Raw genomic sequence first — 25,040 nt, 5'->3', positions numbered from 1 at the left:
TCCGCGCCAGCCCCCAGCTGGCCGCAGACGCCAGCGCTTCTGCAGCAGGGGCCGCCTGAGCCAGGCTGTCCTGATGCCAGGGAGCCAGTCCTGGGCTTGCCACCGGCAGGCCACCCCTCCACATCCCCGTAAGGCTCACGCACCGCCCAGCAAGGGAAGGGAGGTCCTCCTCTAGCTGAGTCCTTGGGGCCCAGGATGTCCCCTTTCCAGGGAGACAAAGCAGGGGACCAGAGCGCCCCCTTGTGTATGCCCCCAGCTCAGGGGCAAACTCAGGAGCCTCCTTTTTATCAACACACAGCCTCTAATTCCACCCCACCCCACCCACCCCGACCAGCCCCGCTGCCTCCTGTTCCGGTCTCTTCCTGCCGCCAGTGGCTGGGCTGGGCCCGCCCAGAGCTGCAGGAGCAGCAGGGGAGGTTCAACCCTCTGCCCCCACGTCCCCGGGGCCGAGCTCTGGCAGTGAAGACGGGGAACACTCCAGTGGTTTTATGTTTTCTGTTGTGTTGCGTGTGTTGTTGTAAAGCTGCCATCCGACCAAGGTCTCCTGGGCTGACATGAAGCTGCCGGGCACAGGCGGGGTCGGGCACGCGGCTCTTGGGGTGATTTTGTTTGTGAACTAAGCAGTGTGTGGTTTTGCCGTTGTTTTGTATTTTTCTTTTCTTTTTCTTTTTGCTAACTTATTTTGGATTTCCTTTTTTAAAAAATGAAATAAAGACTGGTTGCTAGAAAGGCGTCCATGACGATGTCTCGGGAAGCGAGCAGGGAGGAGAGGAGGGCCCCGCCCCTTCCCACCCCACCCTGCAGACGCTGGAGGGGCTTCCACAGATGGCCGTGGGTGGGGGCCCAGAGGCACCGCCTCACTGTCTTGCTGGCGGCCACTGGACACCCGGGACTCCTGCCCTTTTGCATGTTGTACCTGAGCGAGTGTAGACAAAGGAGCACCACACAGTGATAAAATTTGATGGTCCTTCATTGCCAGCAACGGAGAGTGGGTTCATGCCCTAAAGAACTCTTGGCCCTGAAGCCCAAAGCAACAGGGTTTATAAAGGCAAAAATCGCAAAATTGGGACAGGAATACATGGTTGCTAGGAACAAGGGGGAATACATGGTTACCGGGGTCAAGCTGACCTAAAACCTATGCGAAACTAGTATCAATTATAATCTTGACAATACCAGTTACAATCTTAACAATTTTAATGGGCCAGCACCGTGGCTCAACAGGCTAATCCTCTGCCTAGCGGTGCCGGCACACCTTCTAGTCCCAGTCGGGGCGCTGGATTCTGTCCCAGTTGCCCCTCTTCCAGGCCAGCTCTCTGCTGTGGCCCGGGAGTGCAGTGGAGGATGGCCCAAGTGCTTGGGCCCTGCACCCCATGGGAGACCAGGAGAAGCACCTGGCTCCTGCCATCGGAACAGCGCGGTGCGCCGGCCACAGCGCGCCTACCGCGGCGGCCATTGGAGGGTGAACCAACGGCAAAAAGGAAGACCTTTCTCTCTGTCTCTCTCTCTCACTGTCCACTCTGCCTGTCAAAAATAAAAAAAAAATTTAAAAACCAATTTTAATTATAATCTTGACATTAACCCAGGTATTGGTTTTAATCATGTGTAGGACACAGACAAATTACATTTTTATCATTAACCCAGGTGCAGCCTATCCATTTCCAAGCTTGAGCGATCATGTTGGGGGTCTCTATGCTCTGCCAAGTGTGATGTAGTGGACTGCTATTGTCCAACTATTTTAGCTCACAGTTTCAGACCAGAGTCTCGGGGGGGGGGGGGGGCACCTTCCCAGAATGGAGTCTCAGGTTCTCCAAACTGGAGTCCCTTCTGTCAAGGTGTTACTTCAGCCATGACAACAGCCGGGGGGGCGCTGGTGCCCAGGCTGGGTGAAGACAACTCCAGAGGGAGCCTGCAGAGCTCTCAGCTGCCCACCTCCCTGCAGCTGCCCTGGCTGCGCGCTCCCGTGCCCTGTGCTGCCTACCGCCAGGGGGTGTAAGCTGAGGAGGATGGGGCTCCTCTCCCCCGGGACACAGCCCCAGTGCAAGGAAAGAGGAGGCGATAAAATCAGCCAGTGTCCCTTCCTTGCAGGAGAGAGAACACATCCGCTCTGCAGCCCTGCAGGCAGAAGGGGGTTCTGGTCCCCACCCAGGGCGCAGAGTGTGATGGGGACTGTACTGGCGGAGAGGGAGGGGGTGAGCAGAACCAACAAAGGAAGGGACGCTGAGGTCCTCGGCCTGGGCTGCTCCCTGCTGGCTGGCTAAGGGGACGGGTAGGTGGGAAGACTGGGGACAGAGATTACTGGGCTTAACTAGGCAGTTACCAGGGGCCACACCTGGAGCGGACCAAGAACACCTACTAAAACTTTATGAATTCCAACTGCTTCCGCTGAGTAACTTGCGAATCGTTAAGTCTCAGAGCCATTACTGAAGTCCGGGGCGCAGCGCGAGCCCCACACAGCCCCTCCCTGTTCAGTGCATGAGGACCCTGGACAACTTTCCCGGGAGCCAGGCTCTGGCGGCCATGCCGAGCCGGCGCCCCCACAGCTGCCCTCCGGATCCTGCTCCTGAACACTTGGTCCCTGGCGTTTGTCCAGAAACTCTGCCTAAGGAAGAAAAGGAGAGCACAGCTCCGGGGAAGCTCCCGGTAGAACCTGGGCAGGGGTGTGGAAGGGCCTCCCCAAGGCCTGCTCGCCACAAGTGAGCAGTCGGGCTGGGCCCACTGGGATTCTGCTCTTTCGTGAGTTTGCAGTCTTTCCCTCATGGGCGGCTGGAGAGGAAGCCCGAGGCCATCTCCCTGAGCGGAGCTGCCCCTGGGGATGAGGGCAGCACCCAGGCTGGCGCTGATCACCCACCCAAAACACCCAGCGACACATCCTCCCCTGGGGCTCGGGCCTCTGCTGGGCACCTCCCCAGTTCCCAGTGAGGCTGCAGTCCTGCCCATCCCTTGCCCTCCTTCTTCCTGGGGGCCAGGTCGGCCAAGGAGGTGACGGGCGCTGGGGCTGCTCCTAGGTCTCGCTGGAAGCTGAGGTTCATGGCCACACTCTGGAAGGCGTGAGCAGCCCCAGCAGGGGCGGCTGAGGTCGAGAGACCCCCGCCATGTCAGCTGCTGTCTGCTTACTTTCTCACAGCCCGGCAAGTCTTAAAGGGAGAGAAAAACAGCTGGGAAGGGCATAGGCATGAGCTTTGCCAAGCAGGCGCCCAGCCTCGCTCATTATTTTAACAGAAAAAATGATCGGCGCCCAAGCAGTGGGACTTCTTAAATGAGCAAGTTCTTCACCTTCGCAGTACAATTACACATGAAGCTCCAATTAATGAGTAATGAGTGAGGTTCTTTAGGGAAATGAGCCGAAATCATTCTTCAGAGGAAGCACCTACAATAAACTGGGTTAATCAAACAGTGCCTAATAACGGACTATAGGGAATCCGCTAGAATGAAAAGAATTATTTGTAACTGACACACCAATTGCCGGTATGAACGGGAACTTTAGACTGTTTAGATCGCTCGGGGGCTTAGTGCTCACAGATAAACAGCCCCAGGTGTCTCACGTCTCCAAGTAACGGATGTGGCCGACTGGAAAACCTTTCAAAGGGCTGCAGTAGCAGGTAGTTGGGTCAATGGGAGAGGACGAGAAAGGAGAGGAACCCCTCAACCCAGGGTGTCTCCCAGACAGAACCCCAACCCCAGCCTGTGGCGTCCCTGGGACCTCCCTACATCCCTGGTTTCTAGGCTCCAAGCCAGAGCAGAGGAGCCCAGGAGACTCCAAGAGGATCTGGGGTTTTGGCTCAGAGAGCAACGCCCGGCCTGGGCGGGATCCAAACCACTACCCTTTGGCAATTCTGGCTGTGCCTCACTTCCGTCCTCCCTCAGGCACAGGCGTCTCACGCACTTGGATCACTCCCAGAGGGGACGAAAGAAAGGGTTCTCGTAAGGAAACCGGACTCTCCTAAGAATGCCCACAGAAGTACCATGTGCGGGTCTCATCTCAAGTTCGGCACGTCCAAAGCCAGACTCACATCTGCACAGGAGCTGCCCCCTCTGCAAGCCCCATTCCCAGTGCCAGCGGACGGCAGCGTGAGGAAGTGGTTTCCCTGGGGCCCTCCAGACCTCGTTCCCACAGCCGGGTGGTCACCAAGGTTTCAATTCTACCTTTGACGGTGGGGAGGGAGGGAGGGGACCCCAGGGCTAGGTGCTAGGCCAGAAGAGGCTCAGTGTCTGGCCTCTTCATGTGGTCTCAGATAACCCTCCGAGACGAGCGTGGTCACTGATTCATCCATGCGTCTGTCTGGGCACAGAGCTCAGCAGACTGAGCTAAGGGGCGTCCTGGCAGCGTCGAGTGCGACAGACGAGCGACAACTACAGGGCAGCGCGTGCAGCACACACAGAGCATCGTGGGCTCAGGAAGTCAGTTTCCGCCTAACTCTACTGGCAGCTGGTAGGCAAGGCCTCCCAGGGGATGCCACAAAGGCTCGGACTGCAGGGCAAAAGCAGCAGCGTGCTGTCTCCCAGCCACGGGGCTGGTGGGTACAAGGTTTCTGAGTTAGGCAGACTGGACATCGGGGAGAGCAGGTGGGCACAAGGCAGCCGGGTCACCCATGGGCTGGCCCCTCCCTCGAGGTGATGGGGTGATGTGACCAGGGGTGTGCGTGGAAGACACAAGCAGAGGCAAAGGCAGAAAGTGACGAGGCCCAGCAGCCGGGCTGCTCACTCCATCTCGGTCTCCACGCCAGGTTCCCAACTCGGTTGTTCAAATTCTGGTATTTCCTTCCCAGAGAACAGCAGCCCTTCAGGTTGGAAAAGCAGACGGGTGTGTCGAGGGTCGGGGAAGAAAGACCAGAGGCCATCTGTACGTTGTCTTAAAATCAGGTTTTGTTTATTGGTACATACACATCCCCGCTCTCCCCCGCACCCCACTCCTGACGCACGGAGCTAATACAGTACTGGGAAGGGACCTGATGAGACACGGGAGGCCATGGGGAAGGCTCGGGACACTGGCGACTCTCCAGGGGAACAACCAGCTTGACTATGACAAGGGACGCACAAGGTGGCAGCCCGCCACCCGCACAGGCACCAACTTCCCTGCAGTGCCTCCCAAGGGGCCCCGAACGGACCGGGCTGCCCCTGCTGCTGACTTACGTGATGGCCGGAGACAGGGCTCTGTTGCAGAGAGCACAGGCTGGGCTCATCTCTCTCCTGGGGGCAGATGGCCATCTAGCACTTCCCTCTGCCGGTCTCAGGGACCTGGGGCTTCACCATCACCTTAGCACCCACTGCCTGGGGACGGGGGTCATCTGTCCCCATTCCACTTACTCTCAGCGACTCCTTCCCAGTAGCCTGGGGCAGCCGGGGCAGGACACAGGAGAAGGGCAAGGGCAGGTGGCTGCCTTACCCAAGCCGAGGAGCAAGGCCCCTCCGTGGTCCACCTCTCCTCCATGGACAGGTGGAAGAGGCCACAGTGCCCTGGCACGGCCCCAGGCTCCGTGGTTCCTCCCGCACAGGGTGCTCTGTCTCCCCTGGGAGCACAAGGTGGCAGCGCTGCACACCAGCTGCTCCGGCCCCGTGGGGTGGGGGAGACCACGTTGGTCCAGGCGCTTCTCCTTGCTCCCCTCTCACTCTGGGCCCCACCAACCGACCCTGAACTTGGATGCTGGGAAGGACGAGGAGCGGGTGAGACAGGGGGACTGACTGGGAACTGAATTCCTGCTGCCCGAACCCCTCTCGCTCCTGGGCTCCCACCAGGCTACAGGGAAAGCAACGGAGCTGATGGGGACTGGGCAAGCTCAGTGGCTTCCAGACATACCAAGAGCCCAATTTGGGGACAAGCCGGGGAGCGGCTGCCCTCACCACCTTTGGATCTCCAGGACCTGGGATGTGACTGGCTGAAGAAAGGCAGTCTGATTGTCTTTTTCCCACACACTGTACCCACACATCAGGTTAGCTCGGAAGGGCTGGGATTACTAAAAAAGTGAGGAGGGGGAGGGACGCTGGGAACAGAGCCAGCAAGCACAAGGTCAGACCTGTCCTGCCCCAAAGCCAAGTTCCACGCCCACCCAGCCCCCAGCCCCTAGGAGCCCCACCTACAGCTGCAACAGGGCTCACTGCCATGACCTCTTGGGCCACTGCTCTCCCTCCAGCTGGCCTGCCTATACCACCCACCAGGCAGCGGGCTCTGAGCTTCCCCATCTCCATCCAAGGGGCCAGGAACCACAAGGCCAAAAGGCCCAAGCAGATCAGAGCTTGGGCGCCTTTTCCCAGAAGGCCTCTCCCTTCCCTGGCCCAGGGTCCACTGCAGCCCAGGCTGGGTCCAAAAGAGGGGGAGGAGTCACATCCACCTGGGGCTGCCCTTCCTCCGGTGCTCCAGGGTCCCACGCAGGGACTCCCAGGGCCTCTACACCGAAGGAGACCCCAGCCTCATCCCCTGGAGACTTACAAAGGACTTGGGTGGCACTCGGGGTGACAGGACGCCAAGGGGGTGGACTGGTATGTTCTGAGATCCGGGGCAATGGCATGCCATGGACCAGGCGGAGCTGTGGAGGACGGGGCAGGAGCAGGAGAGGCGAGGGCCGGCCCAGTCCATGACACCCAGGCCGCTAGTCCCGGAAGGCAGAGAGCATGTGTCCATAGAGATAGTGGGAGTGAGCTGTGAGAGAGAGAGGGAGAGAGAGAGAGAGCCACTGCGCTGAGTGGGGGGCAGGCCCTGGGGGGCAGGCAGGGGCTCTGCAGAGACCTTTCAAGCGCACAACCAGACCAGACCAAGCAGGAAGCGGAAAGGGACAAGCCAGGCAGTGCGGGCGGGGCGAGCGGGCCGCGGCCGGAGGCGGGCGCGTTGCGGGGCCTGGCCCACTTACCCCGAGCCACGGGCACACCCCCGTCAGACCCGGGGCGGGAGGCTGGGGGGTCAGCAGGAGTAGGTCCGCACCGTGGAGGTGTCCAGTCTCTGCGCCCCCGCCGTCCCGGCTGGCAGGAGTCGCGTCGGCGGGAGAACAGAGCGGCGGGTTAGTGCGCACACCGGGAGCGCAGCGTCAGCCGGGAGCGTGGGGCCGCCAGCCTCTGGCCTCGCCCTCTGCACCTGCCGGCCCTGCGCGCGGCCCAAGCCGGCCTGCTACTCACCTTCGGGCATGATCTTCTTGGGCGGCGCCGGCGGGGGCTGCAAGGTCCCGAGCGTGGACACGCGGAAGCCCGCCGGGAGGGTCTCGGCCGAGGCGCTGAGCACGCCGCCGTGGTGGTCCCGCGGCCGGAAGCGCTTCCGCCAGGAGGGCGCGCGGCGGAACACCTTGTCCTCGCCCTGCACCGCGGAACACACGTTGGGAGCGCCACTCTCCCTCCCTGAGGCAGGGGTGGCGCGTTTTGCGCCCCCCCCCCCCCCGCCCTCCCCTCGCTCTGAGCCCTTTGTTAAGGAGGGGTGGGGTCGTGCACGGGCCAGGCTGACACCCAGAGGCCCCGGCCACTGCGGCTGCGGGTGCGGCCCCTCGTGTCAGAGTCCCCCACCTGCAGTCTCCTCTGTCTCTCCCATCTTCCCTCTGGGGCCTACTGCTCAGGGACCTATCCCAGTGGCATCAGATGCCGGCGCCCTGGGACTGCCACGGGTTGGGCAGATGACCAGAGAGGACCCGGCAGCAGCCCCCACCATCTGTGCCCTCAGCCAAGTCTCCCCAGGAGCCACCTCTACCAGAGGCAGCCCCTCTGCGTGGGCCTCCCCTCCCTCACCCTGCAAAGTGCACACGGCCCTGCTTTGTGGCCAGGGCGGGTCTCCCTCCACGCCTGTGTTCTCACAACATCGCGGGCAGGGACACCAACCCACCTGCTCTCGGCTCCACCCTGTAACTGCAACCCTCTCAAATGTGTTGGCGGTGCCCCGCGTGGGCGCCAAACGCTCTCCCGCGCACGCTCTCCCCCACAGTCTCCCTTCCTTCGGGGCAGAAAGCTGATCTCGGTGTTCCGACCAGGGCGCGCCCTGGAGCCCCATAGCACTTGAGACCAGATCAATGATGCACGCCCCGCTGGCCTCGTGAAGTCCTGCTCTTCAGCTCATTGCCACCTTCCAGAGCCCTCCCCCAGCCCTCCCCCACTTCCAGCGTTGGCTCCTCTCTTCCTCCCCTCCCCCTAAGAGGCTCCTTCCGCTCCCTCCTCCTCCTTTTCCTGGAGTCCGCATCTCCTCCAGCAGGGAGAACTGGAGGCAGCCTTCCAGACCCAGGAGGCAGAACTGGCCGGAGGAAGAGCAGCAGGAGACAGCGTGCCCGGCAGCTGACTGCTGCAGGCGGGCGGGGGCAAGGCAGCCCCCTGGCTCCCTGGGCCGGCTCCCCCAGCTCTCACATTATTCCCAGCACCCAGCTTCTGCTGCAAGCTTCCTGCGAGAACCAGTCCTCCGTGGCCCCACCACGGCTCCGTGACAACAGGGACACTGCCTGTTTGCACTTCAAGTCTCTCATCTCCAAGCCAAGGACAGCCGCGGCCTCTCAGGATGGCCGTTAGCATAGTGGGAACCTTCAGGTACCAGCGTGCCCAAGGCCTGCCCCAGAGGAAGCAGTCAGGATGTTTCTGATAGGACTGAAGGACTAAATAGTTCCTCAGTTAGGACGCAGCGCACTAATATATAGGAAAAGGAGTCATTTTCCCGACAGCAGCCAAGCAAGCTAAGACGCAAGGTGCGTGAGGAGGAAGCAGGAGGGTCCCCAGCACAGGGGCGCTGGGGGAGCAGGATCTCTGGGAGTGGGGCAGAGGGGAGGAGGGCCTGGAAGTGTCTCTCCTTGACTGGGAGATACAGGGAACTTCAGAACGTTGGTGTGAGGGAGGCAGGCACTGGGACACCCACATCTCATACTGGAATGCTACTTCCAGTCCCGGCTGTCCCATTCTTCCAAATGAGCTCCGTGCTAACGCGCCCGGGGGGAAGTGAATGGTGGCCCGAGTACCCGAGGCCCTGCCACCCCCGTGGGAGACCCGGATGCAGTTCCCAGCTCCTGGCCTTGGCCTGGTCCAGCCCTGGCTCTTGCAGGCATTTGGGAAGTGAACCAGCAGACAGAAGATCGCTCTCTTTCTCTCTGTCTCTCCCTCTTTCTCTGTTCCTGTGCCTTTCAAATAAATCTTTCCAAAAAACTTCAAGGAAAAATATGATTAAAAAGAGTTTTTTGGTGCAAAAAATTTTAAATCCATAGTTTTTTCGGAGCACACATTTTCCACAAGCATTTTAATCAATATATTTATACAGAGATGTTATATGTGCATGTATATGTATATGTGTATATAGGTTTATGTATGTGCGTATGTGTGCACACATGTACATATACACACCTCCCCCCAACTTCAAGATACCTCTCCCTGAGCTTTCTGCAGAGAAAATCTAACCTCCCCCAACTTCCGGGGGCTCCTGAGTGTGCCCGTCTAAGCACAGCAATCATTCTATCAAGGTGGGGTTTAGCCAGTTAAACCCAACTAAGAGACAACAATCTGACTGAAGCTAAAAATAAACAGAGTCTGGACTTTTTTAAGCTGCCTGGAGCCCAATCAGCTAAGGCAGACCTGACAGGCGAGGGCAGGTGGGCTGCTGACAGGAAAGTGCGTAGGGAGGGTGAGGAGGCAGGGCGGGGGGGGGGGGGGGCACTGTGTCCTCAGGAGCCAGGTGAGCCCAGGTGAGCGGTGAGGCTGGCAGTCTTCCCCACACTGCAGGGGAGGGCCTGAACAGCAAGTCCAAGAGACTCTTCCCTCAGGGACCACAGGGGACAGACAGATCCACGATCGGGGCTCAAGAGAAAGCCAGCAGGAGCAAAGCCCGGGCCACGCGTCTGGCTGGCAGAGCACACGGAGCCTCTGTCACCTGACGTCCCCGGCACCCACACCCACCCAGCGGGGCTGCAGTCTCACTGAGCCTGCAGCAGCAGGGCTAGGCTCACAGCACTAGAGACGGGACCAGGAGAGGAGGAAAAACGTATGATCCCAAAGATGTGTACGTGGGGAAGACCCTCACCTGTGCGCTCTGGGACCAGGCACACAGTTGGAAGATGCTACGAGAACATCACGTAAGTGCTTTCAGCTCTTGTACAAAGCAGGACTCCACAGAGATCTCTCCTCCACTCACTGCAGCCCTAGGCAGTTCCTGTGAAGGCCAGCCTTCCCCCCAACACCTGCCATCATCCAGGTACCCTCTGGCTCTCCTGCCCTCAGCCCGTCCACCCATCATCAGCCAGCGAAGGCATGAACTTCAATCAGCAAAACAGCAACCACCAATCCCTAAGGCCCCTGATCCACAGTCAGGTACTCACATCGTCCAGCTTCCGGTCTGTGCCCAAAGCCAACAGGTTGTTGAATTCTCTCTCCATCACCTGGCGTGCCTGCAGAACACAGGCAAGAGAGGGAAAGGCAGGGCGGGGGGAGGGTAGTGAGTAACCGTTATGTCACGTTTCACCTGTTGCTTCCGGTTCAAGGACAGAGATGGGGGGTGGGGGGTGGGAGGAGAGTCAGCGCACTGAACGCACGAGCGTCCCTCCCACACCTTCCTGAGGCTGCTCGTTCCAGCAAACCTCAGCGTCCTCTCCGACGGAAACTAAGCATCAGGAGTCCTTTCAGGGGTGCAGGTTAAAACATGCAGAGTTTTTAAGAGCAGGATCACAGGGCAGGACTCACGTCCTGGAAAAACACACACTCAGAGCCAGCACTGTGGCGTAGCGGGTAAAGCTGCCACCACCTGCAGTGCCAGATCCCATATGGGCACTGGTTCTATTCCCAGCTGCTCCACTTCCGATCCAGCTCTGCTGTGGCCTGGGAAAGCAGTAGAAGATGGCCCAAGTCTTTGGGCCTCTGCACCCGCGTGGGAGACCCGGAAGAAGCTCCTAGTTCCTGGCTTCGGATCAGCCCAGCTCCGGCCATTGTGGCCATCTGGGGAGTGAACCAGCGAATGGAAGACCTCTCTATCTTCTCTTTCGCTCTCTCTCTCTCATTCTGCCTCTCTGTAACTCTGCCTTTCAAGTAAATAAATAAATCTTAAAAAAAAAAAAAAAAGCAAGAAAAACACACACTCTGTCTACCACAGGGAACGCACGCCTGCCCACCTGCCTGGCGGGGTGGAGCAGCGTGTGGACTATGAACAGCACGAACTCTGCGTGCGCGCTGGATTCAACCAGTGCACTTGACAAGGTCCCGCATCAGAAAGCCACGCCAGGAAGATGACTCAGTCGTGGATACTGGGGCCTCCCGGAGATCAACTCATTAGAAGTTGTGAGAAGTGCAAGCAACCGGAACTGCCACCCAACATTTTTAAGCACTTTTAATGTAGCATTGCATCGTGAGCCAGGCAGCTGCGAAGCTACAGAAGGGGTCAGGAAGATAAGGAAGGCGGGGAGGCAGCAGAGCAGCGCCGGCTACTGCTCCCAGCAGGCCGCCAGCCACAGAAACCATGCGCCTTCCGGCGGGAAACGAAAAAAAGAGGAGAGCCCTTTCCGGGTGGGTAAGGCCCCTCATTGTCAGCAGTGGGAGTGTAACATCACAGTAAATGATCTGAAAGGAGAAGCACAGCAAATGTTCCAGGAGCCGGAGCTGGCGCTGTGGTACAGCAGGGTAAGCCACCACCTGCCACGCCGGCATGCCATAGGGCATTGGTTCAAGACCCGGCTGCTCCACTTCTGATCTAGCTCCTTGCTAATGCGCCTGGGAAAGCAGCAGAAGATGGCCCAACTGCTTGGGCCCCTGCACCTATGTGGGAGACCTGGATGAAGCTCCTGGCTCCTGGCTTTGGCCTGGCCTGGTCCTGGCTGTTGCAGCCATTTGGGCAGCGAAACAGTGGATGGAAGATCTCTCTCTTTCTCTCCCTCTCTCTCTCTCTCTCTAACTCTGCCTTTCAAATAAATAAAATAAATCTTCAAATAATTTTTTCCAGTAGCCAATGGCACCACTCCTCTGGGTAGGAAAGGAGAAGATGACAGGTACAAGATGGCAGGTGGGAACCCCAGAAACTCTCACAAGGGGTGTGTGTGTGTGTGTGTGTGTGTGCAGGAAAGAGGCGCAGGCAGTACCAGGCAGACACGTGTAGGGGAGCTGTATCTGGGGGGGATCCAAGCTCTTGGAGCACAGGTGGGGAACGTTTTTTCTGCCACAGGCCATTTGGATCATTCGCAGGCCACACAAAATGATCCACTGAGAAGTGAGCCTGCTGCAGATTTATAGACTCTCAAGTCCCACCTGGGTTGTTTGGCAGGACCGGACCCAGTGGCTCCGCGGGCCTCACACTGCCCAAGGGCCGGCTGTGCCACGGCCGCCTTGGAGAATGGAGGGGTCTGCACTCCCGCGGTGACCAGCTGCACGAGGCGCTGCAGAGAGGGCTCTGTGTGCAGCCATCACCCTCAAGAGGCCAACACCACCCAGAATCAGGAGTCACACAGCCCTACCCTCGCTCAAGCCAGAACGTGTCTGCTCCCGGAATAGCTCCAGCGGCTGCATTTCCCAAGTGACCGACAGCTGCAGACACAGGCAGCTGCATCCACGAGGGCGCCTCTGCGCAGGGGTGCATCTATATGGGGAAAGTCTGAGAGCATCAGGACCACTCTGTTGGCAGAGCTGAAGGCTGGGGCCCGGCAGCAGTACAGTCAGAGTTGATGGGATTCCCAGAAGAGGTGAGAACTGGTGAGGCCAAAACCTCACTCACCTCCTTCCATGGGAGAGCTTCCGGAAGCATTCACACAACCGGGAACCTTCTAGAATCCACTGCCCACAGGAGGCCAGCGAGGCCACACACGTAATCAGGTTCTAGAGACTCTAGCCCCTTCTTAAAGGACAGCTCCCCAGTGATTACGAAATGTCACTTAAGGACTGGGCTAATCTCCCGAGCTGTTGACTGGAGACAAAGCCCCGGCGTGCAGAGGCTCTGCGCTGTGCCCCTAGGTATCTTTAGCTTCCTCAAGTCTACGGCCAGGAGAAGATCTGGGGGAGGCAGACAGAGGAAACCCGACTGCCTGCTAGGCCAGGTTAGAGGGGCAGGTGGAGGAAGGGGAAGGCCCAGGAGTGTGGCTACGCACTGGGGTTGGTGGGGGGCGCACAGCAGCGGGCGTGGGCACAGGGAGGGTGCTGCGCGTGCAGCAGGTGCAGGACACGTGTTCCCCAGGAGCTGGGAACTCCGAGGTCTGAGGACACTGCTGGCCCCTTGGGACAAGTCCCAGATAGGTCACGCACAAATCCCTAAGCCAGAGACAGAGAGACAGAGAGAGAGAGACAAGGCGCCCACCTGGGTGTTCTGCGTGGGGATCTGGAGGACCAGGGCCAGCGTGTTGTGGTCGAAGTTCTCGTCCAGGGCCAGCAGCGCGCCGTGCACACCGCTCTCGTGCAGGTTCCCGGCGTAGTCCCGAAGTCCGATGGACTGGACCCAGTGAACCACCTGGTCATTGGTCCACACTAGCACATCTGGACAAAAAGGGACACAAAGAGACAGGTGTGGCCCCCAGGGACAGAAACAGAGCAGCTCCTCCCCTACCTTTGCACATCCTCTCCCTCCTCTTACTCCACCCCTGACAGCCTGCAGGCCTACAGGCTCCCAGCTCACTCCCCAGGGCCCCGACAGGAGCCGCCGCCCTGGCCCAGGCGGCAACCCCAACCCCCCAGCTCACCAGGCTCCTGGAGTACACTCTGTAGCGCTGTCCTAAGGGGCCCCTTGCACTTGTCCCGTGGGGGGGGGGGCGGGTATAGAGGAGTGCACACGGTCCAAGTCCCCCCCCATCAGACTGGGAGCACCCCGGGGCTGGGGCTGTATCTTCCCTCAGAGAGGCAGCATCCCTGAGGCTCTGGAGCAGGGGCCGGCGAGGCAGACCGCGCCCGTACCGCCTGGCGCACTCACCCTTGACCTCGTGCTGGCTCTCCTCCCGCCTCTTCTCCAGCTCCTTGCGGTCGTAATTGAGCCGCTTCAGACACATGATGCCATACTGCAGACTGGTCCTGCGGGCAGGCACACAGCGCCGCTGAGCTGGAGCCATCAGCTGCCCCACACCCCGCACCCCGCACCCGCACCCGCCCCAGCAAGTCCAGACCCACTGCCCCCCAGGCCTCACGCTTCTCCCACTCCTGCGGCTTCCTCAAGGCTGCTTCTCTCTCTGCTACCCCTGCCCTCCCAGCCAGGGGCTGGGCCTGTGATGAGAGAGTGAAAACAACAAGTCCCTCCCTCTCTAGGCCCTGGAATGACACAGAGCCCTCCCACCCCCAAAGTATACACAGGACATGCGCCATTGTATCCCATTTCACTCAGGGTCCTTAAGTTGGCCTACAGGACGCCACATGGCCTGCGTCCTCACCTGTCCGAACTCCATGGCCTGCGTCCTGTCCAAACTCCATGGCCTGCGTCCTCACCTGTCTGAACTCCCGGCCGACTACCCTCCCTCTCACTGTCTCTGCTGCAGCCACATCAAGACCCCTGCTGTTCCTCAAACACAGTAGGTGCACTAGGTCTGCGTGCCTCAGGGCCTTTGCACTGGCTTCTCCCTCTGCGCACAACACGCCTCCCCAGTTCCCTGGTCAAATGCCACCTTCTCAGTACAACTCTCCAGGCACCTCGTTTGTCAGACTAAAATCGGCTCCGTCACCATCACGACCCCCAGACCACATTCCCAATGCCCCCTACGCTGGCTTAACTTTTCCCCTAGCACTTTCTATCTCTTTTTTTTTTTTTTTTTTTTTTTGACAGGCAGAATGAACAGTGAAAGAGAGAGAGACAAAGAGAAAGGTCTTCCTTTTGCCATTGGTTCACCCTCCAATGGCCGCCGCGGCCAGCGCACTCGGCTGGCACATCACGCTGATCTGCTTCTCCTGGTCTCCCATGCGGGTGCAGGGCCCAAGGACTTAGGCCATCCTCCACTGCACTCCCAGGCCACAGAAGAGAGCTAGACTGGAAGAGGGGCAACCGGGACAGAATCCGGCGCCCCGACCGGGACTAGAACCCAGTGTGCTGGTGCCGCAGGCAGAGGATTAGCCTATTGAGCCGCAGCGCTGGCCAGCACTTTCTATCTCTTGACATAATCTTGTCCTGACTGCTCTTGAAGTCTCTCCCAGCTGCCGTGTGAGCAACCCCAGGGCAGGGAAATTTCTGGTCCTAAACCCCAGCACAGAAGGCACTAAAGGCACTTAATGAACTGAATGACGTCATTCAGGAATGACGAGAGCCCTTACCCGGTGCCAGATGCACAGTAAGCACTCAATAAGAACTAAGCCAGCTGGAGGTCTACAGATTCCCTGGGCCATCAGTGCAAGCTGTCCCCTTCCGGCCTCCTTGAGAGCATCACCGAGCCGGTGCCTGCCACCTCCAGGGACAGGAGACTCGCCATGTCTACGGCAGCACACACCACCCTTGCTTCGGCTTCTCTGGGTTTTTCCATCTATGGGGACGGACTGGAAGCTCCCTTCCGACCCGACTGCTCCTGACCATCCTGAGGCCGCTGCTCTGTGAGACTAACTCATCGTGCACATTGCTCTTCTCCACCCTGGGCCCGGCACAGGCTCTCCCTCCCAGCTAGGACGCCACTTCTAGGGGCCCCTTTTGGCTCAAACCACCCATTCATTGCCCAAGCCCCTGGCCTCAGCCTGGGCCCAGAGTAGGGGGCACGACTGCAGTGTCTCCAGTCCCCAGCTCCTGGGACTTCTGCAGCTGCGGCACACAGCACCCACGTTAATGCCTTTACAGTCACATCAAGGACTACCGGTGACGATGACACTGCCCGGCCCTGGACCGCCACGGGCGCCCAGCACTGGCGCCACTGGTAGGGTGGCACTTCTGATCTCTGCGTGTGCCTGCTCCCCCAGCTCCACGGAACGCCATGCTCCAAGGCAGACAGCTCCGAGACAAGGGGCTGGCCTCTTCCAACAACTGTCTGGCTGAGGACTTGGTCTCTGTCTTTGTAAGACAGGAATTTTAAAGCATCCCTTGCTCATCACAAAACCCACGATTTGAAAGATGGTTCAAAGACACAAGAACGTGCTTATGAAGGGTGCGGTGGGGCAAAAGCAGGTGCATCCCTGGCAGGCGGGGGACAAGCCGTGGAGACACCTCAGCCGCTCTGATGGCCTGGTGACTCCAAGCTGCCTCTGGGCCGCGTGTGCAGGCCGGGGCTCTGTTCTAGGGTCCGCACGCAGGAGTCACGGGGAGGATTTCCACACTCCCAGGTGGGGCTGGGCGGGCAAATCCTCCATCAGCCCGGGCCTGCTCCTCCGGCGCCGTCAATCACTGAGCAAGGGACAGGTGCAGCTGGGCCTGGCAGCCTCCAGCAGAGACAAAAGAGGCTCCCTCAGCCCCACTTGAGAGGCGGGGGGCAGTGGGGGTGGGGGCACACAGGCCCTCCTCACAGGCCACCTTGGTCCCCCTGCACTTGCTGTCAGCCCCTTGTCACGGGAGGCGACCCAAGCCCCTTCCTTGTGACCTGGAGGACATGCTCAGGGACACCCACAGGCCCGCAGGGAACCCTGGCTCAAAAGGCAGCCTGTGCACCGGACCCTCAAAACGTTCAATGGCCAGCACCACCAGCGCCCACCTCACTCCACCTCCAAGGCCCGCTTGGCGGGGGAGGGGCGGCGCCACCCCAGCCCCCCATGCTAGATGGTGTGGACATTTTTTTCAGTTTCTCAACAGAAGCTGGAAAAGCAAGATTTCATACAAAAATCTCCTTCTATTAAAAGACAGCAGTGAAACTCATCATTTTTAGAGCATCTGTCCACGGGCTGCCCGTCTGGGGTCTTTGGCACTATGCTCCTGAGCCAGGAGGAGAGTGGGAGAGTTCCGCGGGTCCCAAGCTGAGGGCGGAGCCACAGGAAGACCTGGCCGCTCAACGTGGAAACCGCGAGACCCCGAAGCAGACTCAGAGGCGGCTTGAGTCTTCTCCGGGAAGACTCGCAGAAGTCAGCAGAGCAAACCAGACAGGGAGTCAACTTTGGGGAGCCTCGCGAAGCAGCGGCAGCTGAAAAGGAATGCCTTTCTGTCTTAAGGCCGAGACAAAAGGACCAAAACCTCCAACATCCAGAGCTCAGAAGGGCGACTGCCCACAGGGGGACCTGCTGCCACTCAGAGCAGCGCGTGCTGGAGCCGGCACTATGGCACAGCTGGTAAAGCCACTGCCTGCAAAACCAGCATTCCATATGGGCGCCGGTTCGAGTCCCAGCTGCTCCATTTTGCGTCCAGCTCCCTGCTGCCATGCTTGGGAAAGCAGTGGAGGATGGCCCAAGTCCTTGGGCCCCTGCACCCATGTGGGAGACGTGGATGAAGCTCCTGGCTTCAGCCTGGCCCAGCCTCAGCTGTTGTGGCCATCTGGGAGTTAAACAGGTGAATGGAAGATCTCTCTCTACCTTTCCCTAACTCTTTTTTTTTTTTAAGATTTTTTAAAAATTTATTTGAAAGGCAGAGTTATAGAGAGTCAGAGGGAGAGAGAGAGAGAGAGAGAGAGAGAGAGAGGTCTTCCATTCTCTGGTTCACTCTCCGATGGCTGCAACGGTCAGATCTGAAGCCAGGAGCCAGGAGCTTCTTTCTGGGGAGGCACCCTGGGCCTGGAGAAGCCGCCCGCAGGGCAGGGCCCGCCGCCAGCCCGGCTCACCGGTGGAAGCTGTCCACCATCTTCAGGTGAACCCGCAGGTCTTTCTTGGTGAGGTGGTCCAGCATGCGGGCATCCACCAGGCACTCCATGAAGTAGCTGCGGTACTGCGGGAGCCCCAGGCTGGGCAGCCACTCGTTGCCAATCCACTCGTGGTTCATGTCCCCATAGGCCAGGGTCTGGGGGAACAAGCAGGGGAGCTCTGGGGGAGGAAGAGGCTCAGCTGGCTTCTCTGGTTAGGAGGAAAAAACCCACTCTTCACTCCAGAGGGAAGGCGTGCAATTCCACACGACCCCAGCTTCCTCTCTCTCAGAAAGGGCCGGCAATAGGGCACTGTCAGTGGGACGCCTGAGACGCCACCACGCCCCGGTTCCCCTCACGCATCGGTCAGCTACACTAGTGAGCAGAAGCAAGGGTGCAGCCAGCAGACGCTGCGGAAGCCGTCCTGTCGGCTGGGAACGCACACGCGGGCTGGGCAGCAGCCTCGCCTTCCTGGTTCTGCCTGCTGGCCCCGGGGCAGAGAGGCCCTGTCACAGAGGCCCTGCGGGGCAATGCCGCGGCCCACGCGGAAGCTCCAGGCTGGCCGGCGGCGGCGGCAGGCCATGCTCAGGAAGGCCTGCTCCTCTGCTGCCTGGCCCAGGCGGGGCCCTGCCGGGAGCAGGTGCTCAGGAGCTTGAGTCTCTACAGCCGCCCAGCATCACGGTCCCTGCTGTAGAAATTCCCTTTTGTTAACAGCTTTCAAAATCCAATGGCTGATGCACGCAGAGCTACATGTAACGTAAGTTCCCTAGTGAGCATAAAAACCCAGTTACCTGTGGACGCCGCTCCGGTGAAGAACCAGAACACGGTCCACTTGGCCACATCCACCCTTCCCTTCCGCTTCCCCACTTCGTCTCCCACTGCCCCGCCAAGAGGCGACCACCAGGCTTAGTTTTCTATCATTCCCTTGCTTTGACCAAAAAAACAAAAGGTTTTCATTGTTTTTCCTGCATATCCCATTGTATATTTTTCTCAACAGTATTTTCCCCATTTTGCTTGTTTTTGAGTTCGAGAATCAAATTCTATGAATCCCTGGGATTTCTACTTTCCACCTCGTATTTCTCAGACCCCTCCATTGTCTCTGCTGAGTGTGACTAGGCCACAGTGAGGGTCTGCAAAAAGCTCACAGCAGGTGCGTCCCCCCATCCCCATGCCAAATCTATGCACGGCTTTCAAATCCTTGGCATCAAAATAAACACTTGTTAACTCCATTTGCTATGAATGTTCGGAAGGACCCCAGCGAGAGATCTGCCCGGCCTCCCATGGCTGGGGTGCTCCCTGTCAGTGTGAACAGTGCTCCACGCTGCACTCGGCAACACCACCAGGCACTGCTGAGACTGCCCTGGGTTTCAGGACCACCCAGAGGGCTTTGCTGGCTCCGTCTCTAGGCAGAGATGCCCACTCAGTGAATGAATGGAAGGCCCCAGACGGCCAAGGGGAGGAAGACTGAGACCAGGCTATTCCTGCAAAGAGAGGCGGGCCTAAGGGAAGAGGCGGAGCCGCCGGGAGCACAGCCCCCCAGGTGGGGTTGGCCAGTGTGCAGGGCACAGCGACACACTGGGACCCAGAGTCCTGCTGGGGAGGGCCCGAGGGAGGGACCTGGGCAGAGCCGGTGACAGCTGGTTCTGGAAAGGGAGGGGAGGCTTACCTGGGCCCAGCTGCCCTCCTCACTGTCCTAGCAGGAACGAGCGCAGCAGTCAGGGGAAACAGGCAAAGTCAAGAAACCCGGCAGCCTCTACTCCAGCCCCACCGGGGACCGGGAGGAGCAGCCGCTCCAGCCGCCGGCGCGGGGCTGACTCGGCAACGTGTGCTAGTGCGTGCACTCGTGTTTGTAGTGAGCGTGGAGCACACACGTGTGCGGCAGAAACACAGGCCTGTGCCTGCCAGGCCCCACTGGAGCCAGGCCACATGTGGGAGCCCCCAACCCTCCTGTTGCTCCACCATGGATCAAGGCCAAGGACGGGGACTGTGGCTGCGGCCCCCTGCCCGGCATGGCCCTCCCAGCCCACCTCTTCTCCACCAGTGGCCCCCAGAAGAGACCCCTGCTCCCACACCAACCGCTCCCAACCTCAGCTCTCTCCCCACAGCCCTCCACCCCTGATGGGAGAGCCCAACCACACCCCAGGGATGGCGGCCTCGGGTCAGACCCATCACAATCCCCATCACCCACGGCCTCCTCGCAGGAGCCACTGGTCCTAACCCCAGGCCCAGGGCCAAGGGCCAGACTCACTGTTTTAGGGGATGTTGCCAGAGTTTCCATCTCTTCATGGGTGACCCAGACGTTCCCAGAAGACTGCAGGCAGAGAGCAAACCCAGCTGGTGCCCAGGGGCCCCGTCAGGCCAGGAGCCCACGGGGACAAGGACAAAGCCCCCCTCCAAGTCTCCCTGGCCTCTGCATGCTGTCCAGCTCCGGGCAGCCTGATGGCCAGAGACACACCTATGGCTGTATGCCTCATGCATACAGACGTGCTCGGGAAAGGCTGCCGGGGTGAAGGTGAACAAAGGGTGCGGATCTGGAATGGGGGCTGACCCCATTCGCAGCGTCCAGGGGCAGGAGGTTTTACTCTGGGGTCCGAGGGGCGTTCTGCATTCTTGTGTTGAGGCTACAGGACCAGCAGAGTCCACAAATGCCTTCCTCCCTCTGCGTCCCCCAGCCTGGCAAAAACACAGAGCTCCAGAAACCCCATCCTGGAAACTCCGCGGGGACCTGAAATTGTCAGCAGGGGATGGAGGGGGACACGGACCCCAGGGGTGGTGGGCGGCAGGCAGGGAACCAGGCCTGCTGGGACTCACTGAGAATGCAGGCCACACCCTCTCAGGAGCCAGGACCTGAGCCCCCAGGGGGATGGGAAAGAAGGGGCAGGGCCCAGTGTTCCCATCTCCCCTGGAGCAGGGATGCCAGGGCCCCTGCAAAGTGCTGGGCTCGGGGAGGCCGCTCACCGTCCTGGAGGTGGGCGGGGCGGAGGGGCTGGTCAGGGACACCATCTCCTGGATGGCCAGCCGGAGTTTGAGCCGGTGCAGGGCGTTGCTGATGCCGATCTCCCGCTGGATCTCCGTGTCTGACAAGGCGGACATGATGGCGCCGCTCTTGACGTTCGCCCGGCAGGCTGCCACGTACCAGGCAGGCATCCCCACCCAGAGCTGCAGACATGGGCACAGGACGGGAGACAGAGGTTCAGCCCCTCTCCCCAGGGCCCGGGACCCACAGCAGAGCCCAGGAGCTGAGAAAGCTGGAGCCGGCTTCATCGAACCCCTCTCTCTCCCGCTCTGCAGATAACAAATCTGAGGCCTGGGCGGTGAGGGGATTTTCTTGGGGGCGTCTAGAAGCAGAGTCCAGTGGCCTGCGGAAGTCGAAGGCCCCTTCCTCACACTGGGCTACCCGCAAGGCATCAGTAAGGAGCACCAACTCTGTCCTCCGGAGTAACGGAGGAGGGAGCGTGTGCACTTGGCAGGGAAAGTTCTAGAACACCACCACCACCACCACCCCCGTGCCCCTAGCATCCCTCCCTCCAGGCTTACCTCCAGCCAGGAGACCACGGTGGGGCCGTCCCACTGGGCGAAGGGCGTTCCTTTCCTGCGGGCATCTTCAAGCAGCTGGTGTCTTGTGGCAGAGGACAACAGACTCACTGGTCCCTCCCTCCCACCCCCAGCCCTGCCTCCACCAGAGGTCAGGTGCTGGGCCTACGCCTAAAGCAATGTGACACCACGAGGGGCGGAACCCAGGGTAAGGGGCTCTTGCGGTGCCTGCCCCTGCCTGGCACGCACACTGGCTTCAACAGGCCAGTCCCCCTCCTCCCTGCCCCTGCGACCTGGCTTGGCTCTGGCCGTTGGCCTGGAGGGAGTGGGGAGGGCCTGGGCCCACGCATATGGATCCCAGCCCGAGACTCTTACTTTTTCTTCAGCCGCCGGTCCTTCTCTGCCTGGGTCCCCAGCTTGGCAGGCACCATGGGTTCCTGCAGGCTGAGCTCAGGGTCCGTGAGCAGGACTGCGAGGGAGAGGAGGTACATCAGCAGGCTCTCTGCTGCTCCTCCTGTGGCCTGGGCCACAGATGGGGGCAAAGCAGCGGGAGGCTCCCCAGCGTGGGACAGCCCAAGAGGGCCTGAGGGGACCCCAGCACTCCTGGAGTATCCACTCCGCAAGCCCCTGTGGGGAGGCAGTCCCAGGTGGCATCAGGAGGACCACCCCAGCCACAAGAGTCTCCCCCACCCCATACAGCTTCAGCCCTGGGAGCGTTTTTCACCCAGAATCATTTCACCCTAGAATCCTAGGTAGAAACTGTCTCTCCCGCAGAGAGAACCCAGAGAGCCAGGAGCAGAGACGCTGAGGTGGGCTGGGGCGGGAATCAGCACAGGGCGGTCCTCCCTGCCTGCTCCCAGGAAGGTGGGATGTGCACTGCTCTTTGATCAAGGAGCTGCCCGAATCGATGCCAGAGTCCTGTCCAATTGGTGGCCAGGGGCAGCATCTTGGCAGGGGGCGGCAGGTGCAGGGACTCCGGAGAGGGAGAGGGGTGGGGCGCCCAGGAGGTCCCAAGGTTTCACGCAAAACGCCTCCCCCTCCTCAGACCGCTCGCCTTCCCCTCACCCTGTGGGCTGGAGAGGAGGGGCCTCTACCTGATTCCTGGCCGCGACACCCCCATCCCGAGGGCCTCCCCTCTTCCTCCCTCTCCCCCCGCAGGAGCTATCTTCTGATTCGCACCGCTATGAGGTGGGAGAAGGTATAATTATGCACTGGGGCTCAAAGGTTCCTTTCTTCTAGTTGATAAGCCCCCCTCCCCGTGCCCCGTGTGACATTCGTCAGCATCCCTGGCTCGGGGACCGCCACGCCACGCCACCTCACACACTGCCCCCACCCCACCCTCTTTCTTCCCCAGCTGGAATGAGCAAAATGGCCTCAAAGCTCTGCTCCCCACGCCCACAACCTTGCTGTCTCTCACACAGCCCCCACCCACCCCTTACACCTTCTCTCTGGGCCTGAGCCTGGGTCATTCCTGCCCCCCCCCCCCCCCCCGTGGCTGTTCCAAAGCAGCCCTCTCTAGCAGCCCATTGTCTGGGGATCAGCTCCCTCCTTCCTCCCTTTCACCACACACTGGGCTCCAAAGACACATGGCTCCAACGCTGCCCCGCAGTCACCCGCAGTGTGTGTGTGACCCACAGTGTGTGAGATGACGGGAGGAGCAGGAGGGAGGGGCAGGCGTAAAGCACGTGCCGAGAACACACTAGAAGTTGCTGCTATCACGGTAGTGATAACAACGCGCGCCTTAGACCAAGCACGTTCTTAAATTTAAGGTCTACGCAGCCACAATTAGGTGTTCTAATATTTTGAGCCCTGGAGGCCAGATGTGGTAGAAATAAGTTCCCATCGTGAACCGATTCTCCTGGCCGGCGCCGCAGCTCACTAGGCTAATCCTCCGCCTGCGGCGCTGGCACCCCGGGTTCTAGTCCCAGTCGGGGTGCCAAATTCTGTCCCGGTTGCTCCTCTTCCAGTCCAGCAGTGGAAGGCAGTGGAGGATGGGCCAAGTGCTTGGGCCCTGCACCCGCATGGGAGACCTGGCTTCGGATCGGCGCAGTGCGCCTTTGGGGGGTGAACCAACAGAAGGAAGACCTTTCTCTCTGTTTCTCTCTCTCACTGTCCACTCTGCCTGTCAAAAGAAAAAAAGAAAAAAAAAAAAAAAAAAAAAAAAAGAACCGATTCTCCTAAAGAACGGACCCTGCACCGGCTCTGGGCACGGCGGCTGCAAAGCCCTTCCGGCCCGGATTCTCACCGCTGCGGGAACCTCCTCCACAGGCAAGGCAACGGTCACCCAGACAGGGCCTGGCACGGGCAGAGCCCAGGGCTCACTGCCTCACGGCGGCAACGCACCCCACCAGGACACAGCGACCACGGAACCCCGGCTCTTCAGGGCAGAAACCTGCCTGCCCGGGGCTTCCTCCCACCTGGCCCTGGACTCCCCTGTGCCCCCCAGACCCCGCCCTGCGAGGAGGGGCACAGAGACCATGGCCCGTGGCTCCATCCCGACTCAGCTGGATCAGCCTGCCCTTCTCCTTCTTCCCAAACAGACGGCCGATGGACGACTTGATGCCCTTGCGCTTGGCGCCCTTGTGCAGCGAGTCCTGGCTGCTGTTGCTGCTGCTGGGGTTGCTGCCCTGGTCCTCCAAGGCACTAGGGAACGACAGCCAGGGGGGGCGGGATAAGGAGACACACTCTCACACCACAGCAGGAGACGCGCCAGTTAGACTGCGGGGTCCGCGCCGGGTCGGGCAGAGGGGGTGCCAGCCAAGCAGGTGGGAGCGCCCCTCCAGAGGCGGGGGAGGAGTGGGCAGCCCAGGGGTGGGGCTGGCCCCCCCCCCGCCTACCTCTTGCCTTCTTCCTGGCTCAGGGCGGGGTGGCCCAGCCTCTCCAGCCGCAGCGTCCTGGGTGAGGAAGGAGGAGAAGTCTCACATTTTATGGTGGCTTTATCCTCTCGGTTCTCTTCCCGAGACACTGGCGACTGAACAGACAGTGGAGCCGTCAGGGCATAGAGGGGGCGACGGGGGGCCTGCCTACCCAGCCCAGAGCACGGACAAGTGGGGAGGCCCGGAGGCCTCGCGAGCTCAGACTCAGCGCCCAGGGCCCCGCGGGGAGAAGCCCAAGGGCGGGGCCTGGGAGCGGTTCGCCCAAGTACCTGGGTCCTCAGCAGCACTCACCAGCAGCTTCCTCCTATGCTTTCTTAGGTCACTGGGCTGGAAGAGAGAGCGATGGGTGAGCTCGGGCGCGCCCTCCGGGTGCCCGGGTGCCAACCCACGGGGAGCCCGGTGGTCTGGGGACGGGAAGACAGGCCTGGAGAGACTGACAGCAGGAAAAGGCTGGCGGGGACCCAGGAGTCAGGGCACCTCTGAGACAGCACGGAGCTGGCCCTAGGGCAGTATCTTAAGCTATGTGTGTCCATCCTAGGGAGAGGGTGAGCGGAGCACGCCAGCCCTGTTCTAGCCCACGCTGGGGTCAGCACACGGCACGGGACAGAGACACCAAGGCCCAGCTGACACAGAGGCAGCCCAGGGTCCCCAGAGACCCCCGCCGCAGAGCCCGGGGCGGCAGGGCTGCTTCTCAGCTGCCCCAGGGCTCTCACCAGGGTCATGACCCCCATTCGGTCCAGGTCCTGGGCAGCGCTGCGGGAGCTGAGCTTGGGTGTGGAGCGGCCGCTGAGCGAGGGGGACGCACTGGCCAGGGACAGGGCGGTCAGAGAGGTGGGGATGGAGCCCCGCTTGCGCAGCTGCGTCAGGTTCAGGGCCTCCATGCTGCCACTGGTCACGCGCGTCTCAATCTCCTCGGCCCGGAGCTCCGTGGACTCCTTCTCCTCCTGGATCATCCTACGAGGCGGGCGAGACTGGCCCTGACCACCAGCCCAGCCAACAAGGCAGGAGGCAGTGCCCTGTGACCACACACAGAGGGTGTGCCCAGGGAGACCCTGCTGTGCCCAGAATCCCC

At 60.5% G+C, this 25,040-nt stretch overlaps 1 protein-coding gene across 10 annotated transcripts in view; it reads right to left on the bottom strand.

Moving 5' to 3' along the window:
• Positions 1 to 6,115: 6,115 nt before the first annotated feature.
• Positions 6,116 to 25,040, bottom strand: part of PPFIA4 (PTPRF interacting protein alpha 4) — a 33,540-nt gene continuing 14,615 nt past the window's right edge. For 4 of the 10 annotated variants that reach the window (XM_062211263.1, XM_062211266.1, XM_062211268.1 and 1 more), the window contains 15 exons: positions 24,682 to 24,922; positions 24,260 to 24,295; positions 23,930 to 24,063; positions 23,569 to 23,735; positions 21,468 to 21,561; positions 21,096 to 21,177; positions 20,517 to 20,717; positions 19,807 to 19,869; positions 19,225 to 19,251; positions 17,541 to 17,716; positions 13,811 to 13,908; positions 13,205 to 13,380; positions 10,254 to 10,322; positions 7,105 to 7,279; positions 6,893 to 6,951 (listed from right to left, as the gene is read on the bottom strand). In XM_062211263.1, the coding sequence (XP_062067247.1) occupies positions 6,893 to 6,951; positions 7,105 to 7,279; positions 10,254 to 10,322; positions 13,205 to 13,380; positions 13,811 to 13,908; positions 17,541 to 17,716; positions 19,225 to 19,251; positions 19,807 to 19,869; positions 20,517 to 20,717; positions 21,096 to 21,177; positions 21,468 to 21,561; positions 23,569 to 23,735; positions 23,930 to 24,063; positions 24,260 to 24,295; positions 24,682 to 24,922 (1,798 nt within the window). Of the gene's footprint in view, positions 6,635 to 6,892; positions 6,952 to 7,104; positions 7,280 to 10,253; positions 10,323 to 13,204; positions 13,381 to 13,810; positions 13,909 to 17,540; positions 17,717 to 19,224; positions 19,252 to 19,806; positions 19,870 to 20,516; positions 20,718 to 21,095; positions 21,178 to 21,467; positions 21,562 to 23,568; positions 23,736 to 23,929; positions 24,064 to 24,259; positions 24,296 to 24,681; positions 24,923 to 25,040 lie in introns of those variants that run through there. The other 6 variants (XM_062211260.1, XM_062211261.1, XM_062211265.1 and 3 more) reach the window with 3 other exon arrangements.

The sequence above is a fragment of the Lepus europaeus genome, chromosome 14 (genome assembly GCF_033115175.1).
Source record: "Lepus europaeus isolate LE1 chromosome 14, mLepTim1.pri, whole genome shotgun sequence".
NCBI lineage: Eukaryota > Metazoa > Chordata > Mammalia > Lagomorpha > Leporidae > Lepus > Lepus europaeus.
Note: the sequence above shows the minus strand (reverse complement) of the source record. Positions and strands in the feature narration are given on the sequence as shown.